Genomic DNA, 16,706 nt, shown 5'->3' on the forward strand with positions numbered 1-16,706 from the left:
GCAGGTTAGGTGGGTTTACAGAAAGGGCGGGGGAGTGGGCCTGGGCAGGGTGCTCTTTCGGCGGGTCGGTGCAGACTCGATGGGCCGAATGGTTTCCTTCTGCACTGTCGGAATTTTATGGATATGAATCATTAAGCATTTTCCATAACTCGTTACAAAATATTTGGTGTGTATTAAATGTACTCACCTGATGAAGGAGCTGTGCTCCGAAAGCAAGTGATTCCAAACAAACCTGTCGGACTTTAACCTGGTGTTGTAAGACTTCTTACTGTATTAAATGTATTTAATCTTATTCATTGGGTCATGGTTAGTGAACAAGATTGTGTTTCTAGCTGGCCTAAGAATGGATCAGTGGACATTTGCTATAACCTGACTTGCGGGTGATTAACTCGCTCCAGAGGCCTGACCAGGGATGTACTTCTGAGGCTGTATAAGGCTCTGGTCAGACCCCATATGGAGTATTGTGAGACATTTTGGACCCCGTATCAAAGGAAGGATGTGCCGGCCTTGGAAAGGGTCCAGAGGAGGTTCACAAGAATGATCCCTGGAATGAAGAGCTTGGGCGGGATTGTCCCGGCCCGGGGCCGGGCCGGGGAATCACCACAACTGGGCCACGCCGCCCCACGCCGGCAGGCGATTCTCCGCGGAGCGGAGATCCGGCGCTTTTGGCGCGACGCCGGTCGCAGGCCGCCAATTCTCCGGCCGGGATGGGCAGAGAGGCCGCTCTAAAAATGCAGAATCCCGCCGCGCAGTCCACACCTGGTCTCAGCTGGCGGGAACTCTGCGCGCAGGGTCGGGGGTGGCCTGTGGGAGGGGAGAGGGGGGGCTCCGATCCCAGGGGGGTCTCCGATGGGGCCTGACCCGTGACCGGGGCCCACCCATCGGCGGGCCGGCCTCTCGCTCCCCGGGCCGATTTTCTTCCGCGCCGGCCCCTGAACTCCCGCATCAAGTTGCGTCGGGGCTGGCGCGTTGAGGGAGGCCACTGCGCATGCGCGGATCCCACGGCGCACAGTTCGCGCCGGGATGGGAGGCTGGAGTGGCGTGAACCGCTCCAGCGCCGTGCTGGCCCCTGGAGGGGCCAGAATCGGTACTCCCAGCGGCCCGTTCACACCGTCGTGAAACGCGACGGTGTTTCCGACGGCATGGCGACTCTGCATTCAAATGGGAGGATCCCGCCCCTTGTCTTTTGAGGAACGGTTGAGGGCTCTGGGTCTGTGCTCGTTGGAGTTTAGAAGGATGAGAGGGGATCTTATTGATACATACAGGATACTGCGAGGCCTGGATAGAGTGGACGTGGAGAGGATGTTTCCACTTGTAGGAAAAACTAGAAGCAGAGGGCACCATCTCAGACTAAAGGGACAATCCTTTAAAACAGAGATGAGGCGGAATTTCTTTAGCCAGAGGGTGGTGAATCTGTGGAACTCTTTGCCGCAGAAGGCTGTGGAGGCCAAATCACTGAGTGTCTTTAAGACAGAGATAGATAGGTTCTTGATTAATAAGGTGATCAGGGGTTATGGGGGGGAAGGCAGGAGATTGGGGATGAGAAAAATATCAGCCATGATTGAATGGCGGAGCAGACCCGATGGGCCGAGTGGCCGAATTCTGCTCCTGTGTCTTACGGTCTTATGGAGCACAAGTTCAAGGTTGACATTCCCTGTGGAATGGGAGCCGAGATGTTAGACTAAGACTGATCTGTCAGATGCGTGTAAAAAAATGTCATGGCACTCTTTGCATAAGTGTAGAGGGATTCTCTCCAATGTCCAATGAGACATGCAGTGGCCAGGAAAGGTTCTATGCGAATGCGAGTCGTTTTCGGACTTTGAACCTGGTGTGGGCAAAATAAGCGTCTGATTAATCTGTAGGAAGGTCACCTGTTGGAAACATGCTTGCACGAGGTTTTCCGGGAATAGATTCCGGATGAGGTCCAGGAAGGCGTCCAAACTCGACACTTCGGGGTTCCTGGACATCACGGTCATCTGCTTCCTGAGCTTCCGGTTGCCCGGGTGGATGGCAATGACCAGGATGACACCGAGAGCGGCGGCAATGATGGTCGTGGACATGTAATAGACCATGGCCCGCGAGCCCATCCTCCCACTCGACCGGGCATCAAGACTGGAGAGACCTGGGGAGAGAGAAAGAGAGAGGGAGAGAGATGGGGGAAATGCGAGAGATTTGTAAATCCTGACGAAATCATTTCACCCACAGCATCAAACTGTCTTGCCTCTCTCCAACGTGGAGTAATTTGCCCTATTCTTCCGACCCTTTTCCTGTCGCATTCATTATTTGTGGGCCGCCCCTTTTCCCTTTTATTCTCTTGGGTCTTATTGAAGTCACGAGGCCGCCACTTTTGTTGCGTTGCTTCCTCACACCTGATATCGGCCTTCAGTCAAAACCATACCCCGGGGAATTTCCTTGGATCAGATCAGCTGTGATCACACTGAATGCCGGAGCGGATTCAGGGGTCCGGGTGGCCTCCCCGGTAAGCTCGCCTGACCTGCACATCTTCGGACGCTGAGGGACAGTTCAGAATGGCCAATCCACATAACCTATATATCCCTGGACACGAAGGGGCAGTTTAATACAGCCAATCCACCTAACCTGCACATCTTCGGACTGCGGGAGGAAACCGGAGCACCCGGAGGAAACCCACGCAGACACGGGGAGAACGTGCCGACTCCGCACAGACAGTGACCCAGCGGGGAATCGAACCTGGGGCCCTGGAGCTGTGAGGCAGCCGTGCTAACCACTGTGCCGCCGTGCTGCCCACTAGTTACCCCTTGTTAGTTTATTGTGGATATGCAGGGTGGATATGAGTGAATCTGAGAGAGAAAACCCAGCAGGAATATTACCTGATGGATATCACGACTGGCTGAAGATGGGTGCAAAACCTGAGGGATGTTTTCTGAGTTAATATCCAGTGGGACATTCATGTCCATCTCTCATAAGATTATATGGAATGGAAACAGGAGTAGGCCATTCGGCCCCTCGAAGTTGCTCTGCCATAAGACGTAGGAGCAGAATTAGGCCACTCGGCCCATCGAGTCTGCTCCGCCATTCAATCATGGCTGATATTTTCTCATCCCCATTCTCCTGCCTTCTCCCCATAACCCCTGATCCCCTTATTGATCAAGAGGGGTTCGATAAGATCATGGCTGATCTGATTGAGGCCTTAGCTCCACTTTCCCACCTGTCCCCCATAACCCTGAGCTCCCTTGTCGATCAAAAATCTGTCCAACTCCACCTGGAATATACTCAATGATCCAAACCCCATTGTTCACGGAGGAAGAAAATTCCAAATACCAACGGCACTCTGTGGGAAGTAATTCCTCCTCACCTCCAGCATAAACGGGAGAGGCCGGGTGGTATTCTCCGACCCCGGTCCGGGTCGGAGAATCACCGGGGGGGGGGGGGGGGGGGGGTGCGCGATTCACGCAATGCCGCTCCGACGATTGCAGTCGGCGCAGCGCCTGTCGGGGCTCTACGTGCGCGCACAGGTTAGAGGCCATTTGGCCCAGAGTGCCCATGTTGGCCCCTTTGAAGGAGCTGCCCCGTTAGCCACACTAACCTGCTCTTCGCCCATAACCCTGCAGGTGTTGCTAAGAAGGTTGCCCCAATAAACCACAGCTTCCAGATGGTAAGCTCCAGCAGGGAGAGCTCTCCCTAAGCGTGAACAGGATCTGGGTTGACTGCAAAGCATTCCATAGTCGAATAGCCCGCATGTTCGCAGCTGAAGAGTGAGTGAAGTGCTGGGTGGGGTGAGGGAGGCTGCTGCTGCGACCTGCAGGTATTGCGAGTGCGCAAGAACGGGAGCAGGGAAAGGATGAAGGCGGACGATTTGGGTACGGCGACTGTCCTGCTTTCTCACCTGAGATCAGACTGGAGATGATGAGCGGGAGAATCAACATCTTCAACATTCGCATGAGAATATCACCGGGAAAGGACACGAGAAGGAGAAAGTTGAGGCCTAGATCTGGCACCATGCGTAGGAGGCACCCAAACACTGCACCCAGGATCACACCTGAAGCACAACAGGTTAAAACAAACATCAGATTCTCAGGTATTAAACACAGATTCACGATAATGCGCACACACACACACACACACACACACACACACACACAGTGCCCACCGACCTTCCGTGCCCGGTGGGCACTGCAGGGGACTGAGGTGTGTTATCGACCCCTCCCGTCACATTCCATTTTAAGTTTCTTTTGAGATTTTGTTTACCACGATGCAGCGTCCCTTTAAGGAGCTGCAGTTTAATTCATCCCAGAGTTTGTCAACTCAGTTTATTCCGTTTACCAAACCAAACACATAGCCGAGAGAAAGACCTGCAGTTTTTTATAGCACCTTCGTCAACCTCAGGGCAGTCCAGGGTGCCAGAGAAGTACATTTCTGAAGTGCAGTCACTGCTGTAATGTGGGAAACTCTCGAGCAAATTTGTGCACAGCAAGCTCCCACAAACAGAAATAATAATATTTATTAGTGTCACAAGTAGGCTTACAATCACACTGCAATGGAGTTACTGTGAAAGTCCCCTGGTCGCCACTCTCCGGCGCCTGTTCGGGTACACTGAGGGAGAATTCAGAATGTCCAATTCAACTAACAAGCACGTCTTTCGGGACTCGTGGGAGGAAACCGGAGCACCTGGAGGAAACCCACGCAGACACGGGGGGGACGTGCAGACTCCGCACAGACAGTGACCCAAGCCGGGAATCGAACCCGGGACCCTGGCACGGTGAAGCAACAGTGCTAGCCACCGGGCTACCATGCCGCCACGTGACATTGACCAGGGAATCTGTTTCTAAATAACGTCGGTCGAGAGATAAATATTGGCCAGGGCACGATGAGAGATCACTCCTGCTCTTCTTCGAGAAAAAAAGCCCATTGGCTTCGGCAAGACTGGAATGTCCAACCAGCTGGAGGGGTGGGATAATTCCGCCCACGATCTTCCGACTCCCAGGTGGCAACGCTGGTACCGTCCACCTTACAACAAAAAAAGTACCCAGGCTGCCTCGCGTTAGGGCAGAATCCTCAGGAGATCCAATCTGGTACTTAGATTTTTAAAACTGCTCAATGAATGGCAGGCGTGCTTAAGTGAGCTTGCGACAGAAGACAGATGTGACACCCAGTGAGCTTGCGACAGAAGACAGATGTGACACCCAGTGAGCTTGCGACAGAAGACAGATGTGACACCCAGTGAGCTTGCGACGGCAGACAGATGTGACACCCAGTGAGCTTGCGACAGAAGACAGATGTGACACCCAGTGAGCTTGCGACAGAAGACAGATGTGACACCCAGTGAGCTTGCGACAGAAGACAGATGTGACACCCAGTGAGCTTGCGACAGAAGACAGATGTGACACCCAGTGAGCTTGCGACGGCAGACAGATGTGACACCCAGTGAGCTTGCGACAGAAGACAGATGTGACACCCAGTGAGCTTGCGACAGAAGACAGATGTGACACCCAGTGAGCTTGCGACAGAAGACAGATGTGACACCCAGTGAGCTTGCGACAGAAGACAGATGTGACACCCAGTGAGCTTTGGCCGACCATCTTTCCTTCTCTTCAAATGCAGAGCAGAGGTTGATTAAAAGGTAGAAGCCAACAGCAGCCGTCCGAGGGATTTGCTCCCAATTTTAATTTCTTATTTACCCGGGATTTACGCAGGAACATTGCGGCCCTGATGAAATTCCAATCCCTTCCGATCACGAAGCAATTACAGGATCCTCACAGAGGTCAGTGAATTCACATGAATTAATGTGGCGCTGTCTGTTTTAAGAGGTAACATGTCATGCTGCCTTGGGTTCAATTCCATCTGTAATCTTCTTTGTAAAGAGCAGCTCAAGTCTCGAAAATTGAAGCCTAATCTTCAACATTAAAACAGGGAGATGTCTGTAGGATGGCGGTACAAACACTCGGACCATATCTCACTGTGCCATGTTTCACATGACTGGTATCTCTCAGTCCCACTCTCTCAAGGAGATAGGATATAGTAAGAAGTCTCACAACACCAGGTTAAAGTCCAACAGGTTTGTTTCGATGTCACTAGCTTTCAGAGCGCTGCTCCTTCCTCAGGTGAATGAAGAGGTAGATTCCAGAAAGATATATATAGACAAAGTCAAAGATGCAAGACGATACTTAGAATGCGAGCATTTGCAGCTAATTAAGTCTTTACAGATCCAGAGAGAGGGATAATTCCAGGTTAAAGAGGTGTGAATTGTCTCAAACCAGGACAGTTGATAGGATTTTGCAAGCCCAGGACAGATGGTGGGGGGTGAATGTAATGCGACATGAATCCAAAGTCCCGGTTGAGGCCGTACTCGTGTGCGGAACTTGGCTATAAGTTTCTGCTCGGCGTTTTCCAAGGCGGCCTTCAGGACGCGCGACAACGCAGAATCGGCGAACAGAAATTTATAGCCAAGTTCCGCACACATGAGTACGGCCTCAACTGGGGCCTTGGATTCATGTTGCATGACAGCCACAGCAATACGATCAATCCATTCCAGGAACTCCAACCCGATTAAGAAATCAAACATAGCCCGGTTATATTTATCTTGCCATTTCATTGCAAACTGTCCTACATTTGAGGAAATCATGAGCTTAATCCTACAAACAGAAGCTTTTAGTTGTGTGACGGAAGGTAAAGTAGAAACACAACAATGTGCAGCTGTAAAGGGAGTCAAAAAGAATGTACGCACGTGAACACATGCACAAACACACGGCCACGCATACACACAAAATGAACACATGTAGACACAAACACACATGTGCACACATGAACACATGCACATACACATGCAGATATGCACATAAATACATGCAAACACACACATGAACAAACACACACACAAGTGCACACATGCACACACACACACATGCACACACGCACACACGCACACGTATACATGCACGCCCAAATATGAACGCACACATACGAGCACGTGCACACACAATTATTCGCACAACAAGGAGTGAGCTCCAGACTGGAATAGAAATAAAATGTTGGGAAGCCTCAGTGGGGCTGGCAGGATCTCTGGAGAGAGAAACAGAGTGAAACCCGTTTTGAGTTCAACATTGTTCGTTCTCCTTTCCCTTGGAATCCGAAGGAGAGTCATACGAACTTGAATCATGAATTCTGTTTCTCTCTCCACGGATGCTGCCAGACCTGCTGAGCTTTTCCGGAATTTTCTGTTCTTGTTTCAGACTTCCAGCGTCCACAGTATTTAGTCGTGGCTTTCGTGTTCCAGACTGGAGTCTATTGGAGGGATTTGGGTGGTTTATATATAGAAGAACAGATTACCAGGAGTGAGGTCCAGATTAGTTGAAATATCTTTCCTTCCCAGATAGCCGCAAATCACGTCAAAACCACACTAAAGTGAGCCTTCAAAACATTCCACAAAAAACATCAACCATTTTATTGAAAACATATTTTACTCCCAGGTTTTTTGAGACTTCACGGACAGGAGGAACCTTGTGGTCAGAGGATCTGTTCTCAGAGGGTGATGCAAACCCTCGGCCTCAAAGGTGTCCTGACACCCAGCGACACAGGAGAGCAGGACCTGTCTTATTGTGTCGTATGCTCCAGGGTAATCACAATTCAAAAGAAAAGCGTTGTCTATTTTTATTAAAAAATAAATTTAGAGTACCCAATTTTTTCCCATTAAGGGGCAATTTAGCGTGGCCAATTCACCTACCCTGCACATCTTTGGGTCGTGGGGGCGAAACCCACGCAGACACGGGGAGAATGTACAAACTCCACACGGACAGTGACCCAGAGCCGGGATCGAACCTGGGACCTCGGCGCCATGAGGCAGCAGGGCTAACCCATTGCGCCACCGTGCTGCCCTCGTTGTCTATTTAATCAGCCCGGAATCAACGCCTGTGATTTTCACAGGATTGTTGAGGGAAACATGACCTAACTGTGACATCGCCCGTTTAGGGGAAACAAGCATTTAGATGTACCCGGGGTTAGGATCATGAATTACAATCATGACACAATGCGGTCTTACCAAGAATGGTCAGCAAGAGCAGTAGGTTCCTCTCCAGCCAAGTGCAATGTTTTGAGAGGGGGGGTTTGGGCAATTCGTCGAGGCTCGGGTGACGGTCTGGGATGTGAGTGTCTGATTGATTTGTCATCTCTGTAAACGCACAGGACGCTGCGCAAAAAAGAAAAATACCATTGTAGTGTCTGACTCATCCACAGCATCACGGTAAGAACATATCTGAGTGTAACACCCAGTAACAATCCCCACACCGCTCAGTGTAACACTCAGTAACAATCCTCACACCGCTCAGTGTAACACTCAGTAATATTCCCACACCCTCAGTGTAACACTCAGTAATATTCCCCTCACTCCTCAGTGTAACACTCAGTAATATTCCCACACCCTCAGTGTAACACTCAGTAATATTCCCAGACTCCTCAGTGTAACACTCAGTAATATTCCCACACACTCAGTGTAACACTCAGTAACATACCCCACACTCCTCAGTGTAACACTCAGTAATATTCCTCACACTCCTCACTGTAGCGCTCAGTAATATTCCCCACACCCTTAGTGTAACACTCAGTAATATTCCCACACACTCAGTGTAACACTCAGTCATATTCCCACACCCTCAGTGTAACACTCAGTAATATTCCTACACCCTCAGTGTATCACTCAGTAACATTCCCCACACTCCTCAGTGTAAAACTCAGTAATATTCCCACACACTCAGTGTAACACTCAGTAATATTCCCACACACTCAGTGTAACACTCAGTAACATTCCCCACATCCTCAGTGTAACAGTCAGTAATATTCCCACACACTCAATGTAACACTCAGTAATATTCCCCGAACAGGTGCCAGAATGTGGCGACTCGGGGCTTTTCACAGTAACTTCATTTGAAGGCTAGTTGTGACAATAAGCGATTTTCATTTTCATTTTCATTTCATTTCACTCCTCAGTGTAACACTCAGTAATATTCCCACACACTCAGTGTAACACTCAGTAACATTCCCCACACTCCTCAGTGTAACACTCAGTAATATTCCCACACACTCAGTGTAACACTCAGTAACATTCCCCACATCCTCAGTGTAACACTCAGTAATATTCCCACACACTCAGTGTAGCGCTCAGTAATATTCCTCACACTCCTCAGTGTAACGCTCAGTAACATTCCCCACACTCCTCAGTGTAACGCTCAGTAATATTCCCCTCACTCCTCAGTGTAACACTCAGTAACATTCCCCACACTCCTCAGTGTAACACTCAGTAATATTCCCACACACTCAGTGTAACACTCAGTAACATTCCCCACATCCTCAGTGTAACACTCAGTAATATTCCCACACACTCAATGTAACACTCAGTAATATTCCCCGAACAGGTGCCAGAATGTGGCGACTCGGGGCTTTTCACAGTAACTTCATTTGAAGGCTAGTTGTGACAATAAGCGATTTTCATTTTCATTTTCATTTCATTTCACTCCTCAGTGTAACACTCAGTAATATTCCAACACACTCAGTGTAACACTCAGTAATATTCCCACACACTCAGTGTAGCGCTCAGTAATATTCCTCACACTCCTCAGTGTAACGCTCAGTAACATACCCCACACTCCTCAGTTCAACGCTCAGTAACATTCCCCACACTCCTCAGTGTAACGCTCAGTAATATTCCCCTCACTCCTCAGTGTAACACTCAGTAACATTCCCCTCACTCCTCAGTGTAGCGCTCTGTAATATTCCCCACACTCCTCAGTGTAACACTCAGTAATATTCCCACACCCTCAGTGTAACACTCAGTAACATTCCCTACACTCCTCAGTGTAACACTCAGTAATATTCCCACACTCCTCAGTGTAACACTCAGTAATATTCCCACATCCTCAGTGTAACACTCAGTAACATTCCCCACACTCCTCAGTGTAACACTCAGTAATATTCCAACACTCCACAGTGTAACACTCAGTAATACTCCCACGCCCTCAGTGTAACACTCAGTAATATTCCCCACACTCCTCAGTGTAACATTCAGTAATATTCCCACACTCCTCAGTGTAACACTCAGTAATATTCCCACACCCTGTTGCTCTTTTTAGCCTTAGTCTATTTGCTCTGATTACGTCACCTTTGCTCACGCGTCGCCAGGTATCTTTATGATACCGCCACATGGTTCAAGTTCAAGTTATGATTACTAATACAGCACACCGCTTAGTCAGGATTAAACAACGGTCACTTATTATATACAACAAGCAATATTAATACACTAATACTACTATCTATATAATAAACCTATTACTACTGGCCAATACCTAACTTAGGAAGAGCCCACCAGGTCAGGGAAATGAATGGCTTGTCCAATCAGATATGGCCCGCGGGATTCAAAAGGCTGCTACAGGTCGGTGGCTAGGTGTCTCTACCGGATAGCGATCGCTGGATTCAAACTTACAGTTGCCGGTTGCTGGTCTTGCGAAGATCTCGAGCAGGCGAAGAGGAGAGAGAGAGAGAGATCTGAACTTGGCCCCTCACTTTTACAGGGCCCAGGGGCTTCCCGCCTCCCGGGGCGGCCCTTGACCCTGAGTTCCAAGTGATTGGATTTGTCCCCAATCCCTGGGTTCGATGTGTCCAATGGTGAGGCGATTCCTCGATCGGGGGGTGGTCGTTCACCTGTCTTTCTTTCGGCCACTGCAGGCGCTGACAGGTCTGGCCCGGTATTCAATTGCTAATATGTTGCAATTGTTCCCGGGGATAGCCGATTTAACTACAGATATTCTGGATAGATGGGCTGCTAACAGTCCTGAATGTAACTGCAAATATCTGGGTTGATGGGCTGTTGATAGCCCTGAGTATCGATCTGGGCCAACTTCCCCAGAGCCGAATATGCAATACTGTCTGCAGCTGCCTGCTTGGGTCTTGTTAGCTGCTTTTCCCAGCAGCCTTTCGGGTTAGCCATTTCAAACTGGGTTTTGGCCAGATTAATCGGGACGCAGCCATTTTACGTGGCTACATTCCCGCCTTGTGATCCTAACGCGAAGCGTGAAGGATCACATAAATCTTGTCCTCTTCGTTCCCTGACCGGGGGGGGGGGGCACCTCCTACATGGCCACTACTCTGACCCTAGCTATGCACAAAAATTTACCTAAACAATTCTTGAGGGCGCTATGTCAGGCAGGGGCATGTGTCTAAAAAAAAATAAACTGGGAACCTCTAATTGTACCTAAACAATCCTTCAAGCATTATACAATCTTATCTCTCTAAACATACAATAACAGTCACAACCTTTAATATATTCTTTCCTGGCTTGGCAGTCAAGCTCAGGATCATACATTTCCATACATTTTTATTTTTAGTTACAGGAAAAACCGCCAGTGCATGTTTTATCATTCCTATGTCGCGGGGGCCTGGGGTCTGGTCATAGCCGAATATCGGGGATCGGATCCGATAGACCGGGGTTCGAGCGCGGTACGCTCTCCTTTTCCACTTGCGGAGGCGCATGGTCTGTACTGCACAACTGAGTATAGCCAATGCCAACAGTGCCTCAATGATGTACGATAAGGAGTACCAAGTTATGAACTTGGCACACCAGGATAATGCAGCGTGGTCGGTGACTGGGCCCACGGTACTACTGGGCCGTGAAGTGTTAACAGTAGGGGGGTTTGGAGTGATGGGGTCCGCGTTCCCGCGCAACCAAATGTCCAGAACGAACATGTTGAGCACGGTGAAAGGAGTCCTCATGGCTGTCTTCTTTCTTTCCTTTTTCTGTGTTCGCTGGTTTTCTCCGGACTTGGAGCTTCTGGAGTTCTGTAAGACAAGCGTAGTGTGTGTAAATACTTCGGTTTAATATCTGGTGTGTTAGTGTGTCTGTCCTTCTTGGGGGCCAATTAAACCCTTATAATTGGTCACAGCATGTGACTCTCCCCCCATTTTTTTTCAAAACAAATGTTTGGACACGGCACACTTCCCAATGGTGGACCAGTGCTAAGTTTATCATCCAAATGTTCCAGGATGTAAATAGCATGTGGCAGCAACCCAAAGGTTGCCTAAATAAAATAAAACTGTTTTTGAAAGAAAAGTTCGAATGAGGTGCGTGTGGGCCGCGACGGGTAAGATTTGGGTGGATTCCCCGAGTAGGACGGCTCCCAATACCGTATCTTCGCTACCCGAGCATTTTTGACCAACGGGGGGGGTCCCCAGGCAGGGCGGGTCTCACACCGTTTCTCCACTGCCTGAGCGACCAAAGAATGGACAAAAATGTAGTCATCATGGTGGGGCTACTGTTCTGATTCTACCATCAAATCAGAAGAGTAGCTATGATCGGGCGTCTGGTCTGGTGACCAGGTATCTGTGGACAAGTTGGTACCGCTGAACAAGCGCCTGGCTTGTCCAATCGGAAAGAGCTAAAAAGGTCAGGTGAATGGGTGTGGGGCGGTGAGAACATTCTCTTGTAGGACGAACAACATTTATCAAACATACAAACAATGGAAAACATTCTGCAGGTTCCATCAGGAAGGACAACACTTTTCACCAAGTGTCTCCTTTAAATCATCATGTGGACACCTCAGTTCTCGGTTGCGAACAGGGTCGCAAAAGGGTTGGTGGAGTCAGGCCCGAGGTCGTCACCTTCTCCCGGGTGCCAAACTCTGGAGTGAATTAGGGCGGAAAGGGCTGCGTGGTGTGAGTTGGGATCGTCCTCGTCGTTGCGGACGAGTCTGCAGGAGTTGTCGCGGTGCCAATGAGTGGTGTCGAGTTGGGTGGGGACAAAGTCGGGGTCGTCCGTGTAGTTCGGTGGTCGGTGGTGGGGTTTATTTAAGTAGGTGATGAGAAAGGGGTCACTGGAGTCCAGGTCGGAGTTGCTGGGTGTGGGACCAGGATAGTAGGGAGGCGTGCTGTGGCTGTCGTCAGAGTCACAGTCGCTGTCTGTGCTGCTGCAGTCTGTGGGCGTTCCGGGGCGGAGCGTAAAGTTCGTGGGTGGAGTCTGTGGCGAGTCCGTGTCTGGGCTGGACGTGGAAGGGGTGGGTGTGGTCACGTTGGATGTGGGCGGGGTTTGGTCGGCTGCGTCAAGCATGACGTGGTGGGCGTGGTTTGACTGTGCTCCATAAACCTTGAGCTGGTTTATGTGAAACCATGCAGTCTTACCATTTTGGTATTTAATTTTATATACCGACGGGCTTATTTTGTTCGTAATTGAATAGGGATCCGAGTATTTTGGGGACAGGAACGTGCTGGGGTTGTACACGGACAACATTATTTGCTGTCCTATGTTGTACTCCGTAGCATGTACTGCCTTAGCAAAACAGGCCTTGCTCTGTTTTTTTTTTGCAGGACTGCCCTAACCTGTCTGTCCGTGCTAAGTGTGCTGGGGTTAAACCAAAACTCGCCTACGGCGCTGATTTTGTTCTGTCGTCCCCTATATTGAGTGTTGCATGGGGCTCTAGTGGATTTCGCCATCTTCCAGACACACTGGTTGACTGGATCGAAAGAGAGGTGGTGAGAGTTCATAAAATCGATCCCTAAAATGTGCTCTGCTGTTGGGGGCAGGTCGACTAACACTACGGGGTGCTTTGTAGTAAATTTCCGATATGGATGGGTACAGGGGTCATGATATGTCCCTGTTGTGAGTGGCCTGTGAAGCCGCTGAGGGTGATAGTGGATGTGGTGGGCCACGTGTCCCTACCAAGGGTGGAGGAATTTAAGGTTGTGCGGGACCCTCCGGTGTCCCAGAGAAGCTCGATCGGCTGTCCCCTAACCTTTGCTGCGACTACGGGTCATCCTGACCTATCCCAAAGGGTATCGCAGACCCAGCTGGGGGAGCCTGTACACCGTCGGTCCGTTCTTGTCACCTCTGTCTGATCGGACTGGGCGCTAACGCTATGTATGGGCTCTGCCTTTTTCTTATTGAGAGTTCCTGTCTGTTGGGCTCTCTGTGGCTTTTTAGGGCCATTGCATTCTTTAGCAAAATGTCCCAACTGTCCGCAATTGTAGCCTCTTGCGGTTTGGCTGGGGGGCTGTTCTTTCCCTCGTTTACCCAGGCGGGGTTGTGGAGAGTGGTTCTTACTGCCTGCACGTCTGCGGCGGCTTGGTTTTCCTCGGGGGTTCTAGTTGCTGATTTGCCGTGAGCCGCTTGTTCCCAAACGCGGGACAATCTTTTGACCACCCACTTCTCATTATGAGCCTCCTCCGAGGGGTCATAATTGCTACAGGCATTCTGTCCTGCTTCCGTGGCATGGGAGGTAAGGGTGTGGGTCCACTTGGCCAGATTGTCTGCGGACAAGTGGGCGCGATCTATGTTGCTTCAAAATGAATCCACAAGCGTCCTGCGAACGCTGTGGGGTGTTCAGACTTTTTCTGTCTGCATTTATTCAGACCGTCTACGGGGTCGCCCCGGTTGTACCCGATCGCATCCAGGATGGCGGCCTGCATTTCTGCAAGGGTGCCTCCTCCTACATTCTGTGGGTCGGGAAGGGCTGCTGCGACCGATGGGTCTAAGCTGAGGACCGTGAGCTTTACCTGCTCTTTCTCATCCAGGCTGTTGCCTGGTGTTTGACGGTGGCAAAGAAATGGTGTGGGTCTGAAGCGGGGAGGAACGGTGTGATTTTGGCACACGCGTCCCGTAATTGGGTCACTGTGAGGGGGGTGGAATATAAGACTCCCACTCGTCTGCTGTGGCGGTGCGGTGGGTGGTTACAGGGTTCATGGGAGCCTGTATTATCTGTTGTGTGGGGGGTGGGGGTGCTTTCCTCCTTTGGGGTTTTCCCTGCGCACATGCTCCCTGAACATATCTCTGCGCTGTCTCTTGCAATTCTCCCAATCAGGGCCGTCTTCCTGGTCTAAACTTTCCCCAAAGGTTTCTTGAAATCCCTTTTGGACAGAAAGCAGTGCTTTCAAGTCTGCAATCTGCTTTCGGCACTTTGCATGGTCCAAAGTACTCTGCCTTTGTTCCGTGGTTGTGGCGTGGCGCGCTCTCAAGGCTGCCTTGAGATCACTGCATTGTGTCTGGAGCGTCTCTACCTGGTTTTCTGTTTCTTTCCTTACCAGGACTGCACGCTGCAGGTCCTGATAAGCCTTTTCATATTGTGACTGGAAACTACTCAAGTGCGCCAGACAAGATTGGTGACCCCGTTTGGCGTCAGCCACCTCTTCGTCCTTTGCTGCTAATTTCTCTTTTAACTCCAGGTTCTCTTCCTCAACTTCGCATACATCGATTTTACTCATCCGATGTATGCCTTGTATTTCCTTGCGGAGCGTCCTGACGACCTCCTCTGTGCCTCGCAATTGTGCCAGACAGGACACAATTGCCATCGGCTTGCGCGCTTTTGCTAAACTCTATTTGTGGATCTCACTCAGGTTCTCCCACCAAGTATGTCCTATACTTCCTGGACCTGAGTCGTCGTTATTGCAGAAATCCTTCCACATGGGCCATCCTTTGCCCTGCAGAATTTTGCGGATTTCCACTTCCCAAACGGGACACTGTCCCGCTCTAACGCTGCTGACTGGTGCGACAGCAAAATCTTCGGGGTTCATGAGGCGTTGCATCGCTTGCATTGCCTGCATGGCTCTCTCTTATCTGCTCGTTACGTTCGAATTTGGAACAGGGGGCTAAGGTGGTGTGGTAGATGCGGGTACGGCTTGCGCTAATTTCCGAAATACCAACTGCCGATAGTTTTGACGCAACAAAAAATCTATCAGTTTTGCCTTATAGCCCTGTTAGTTACGCATGCATACACACACTTCCGAATTGTGAATTATTAACCAGAGCCGCTTGAACACATGTGGGTTTTTTTTTTGTTTCCGATTGGATTCTAATTCAAAATGTTGGGGTTCTCCTGGAGTGGTTTTCCACTTCTAAGTCGGGTCCTGGTGGAGTCGCCAATTATGTTGCTCTTTTTAGCCTTAGTCTATTTGCTCTGATTACGTCACCTTTGCTCACGAGTCGCCAGGTATCTTTATGATACCGCCACATGGTTCAAGTTCAAGTTATGATTACTAATACAGCACACCGCATAGTAAGGATTAAAACAACGGTCATTTATTATATACAACAAGCAATATTAATACACTAATACTACTATCTACATAATAAACCTATCACTACTGGCCAATACTTAACTTAGGAAGAGCCCACCAGGTCAGGGAAACGAATGGCTTGTCCAATCAGATCTGGCCCGCGGGATTCAAAAGGCTGCTACAGGTCGGTGGCTAGGTGTCTCTACCGGATAGCAATCGCTGGATTCAAACTTACAGTTGCCGGTTGCTGGTCTTGCGAAGGTCTCGAGCAGGCAAAGAGGAGAGAGAGAGAGAGAGATCTGAACTTGGCCCCTCATTTTTATAGGGCCCAGGGGCTTCCCGCCTCCCGGGGTGGCCCTTGACGCTGAGTCCCAAGTGATTGGATTTGTCCCCAATCCCTGGGGTCGATGTGTCCAATGGTGAGGCGATTCCTCGATCGGGGGGTGGTCGTTCACCTGTCTTTCTTTCGGCCACTGCAGGCGCCGACAGGTCTGGCCCGGTATTCAATTGCGAATATGTTGCAATTGTTCCCAGGGATAGCCGATTTAACTGTGGATGTCTGGATAGATGGGCTGCTAACAGTCCTGAATGTAACTGCAAATATCTGGGTGGATGGGCTGTTGATAGCCCTGAGTATCGATCTGGGCCAACTTCCCCAGAGCCGAATATGCAATACTGTCTGCAGCTGCCTGCTTGTGTCTTGT

General features: G+C 50.0%; 1 protein-coding gene across 1 annotated transcript in view; it reads right to left on the minus strand.

The window, feature by feature from the left end:
• Positions 1–16,706, minus strand: part of LOC140403987 (excitatory amino acid transporter 2-like) — a 172,863-nt gene that overhangs the window by 27,562 nt on the left and 128,595 nt on the right. The window contains exons 2-4 of the mRNA XM_072492304.1: positions 8,015–8,161; positions 3,866–4,018; positions 1,872–2,122 (exon numbers count right to left, since the gene is read on the minus strand). Coding sequence (XP_072348405.1) covers positions 1,872–2,122; positions 3,866–4,018; positions 8,015–8,141 — 531 coding nt within the window. The 5' untranslated portion in view covers positions 8,142–8,161. The remainder of the gene's footprint in view (positions 1–1,871; positions 2,123–3,865; positions 4,019–8,014; positions 8,162–16,706) is intronic.

The sequence above is a fragment of the Scyliorhinus torazame genome, chromosome 29, assembly GCF_047496885.1.
Source record: "Scyliorhinus torazame isolate Kashiwa2021f chromosome 29, sScyTor2.1, whole genome shotgun sequence".
Classification (NCBI taxonomy): domain Eukaryota; kingdom Metazoa; phylum Chordata; class Chondrichthyes; order Carcharhiniformes; family Scyliorhinidae; genus Scyliorhinus; species Scyliorhinus torazame.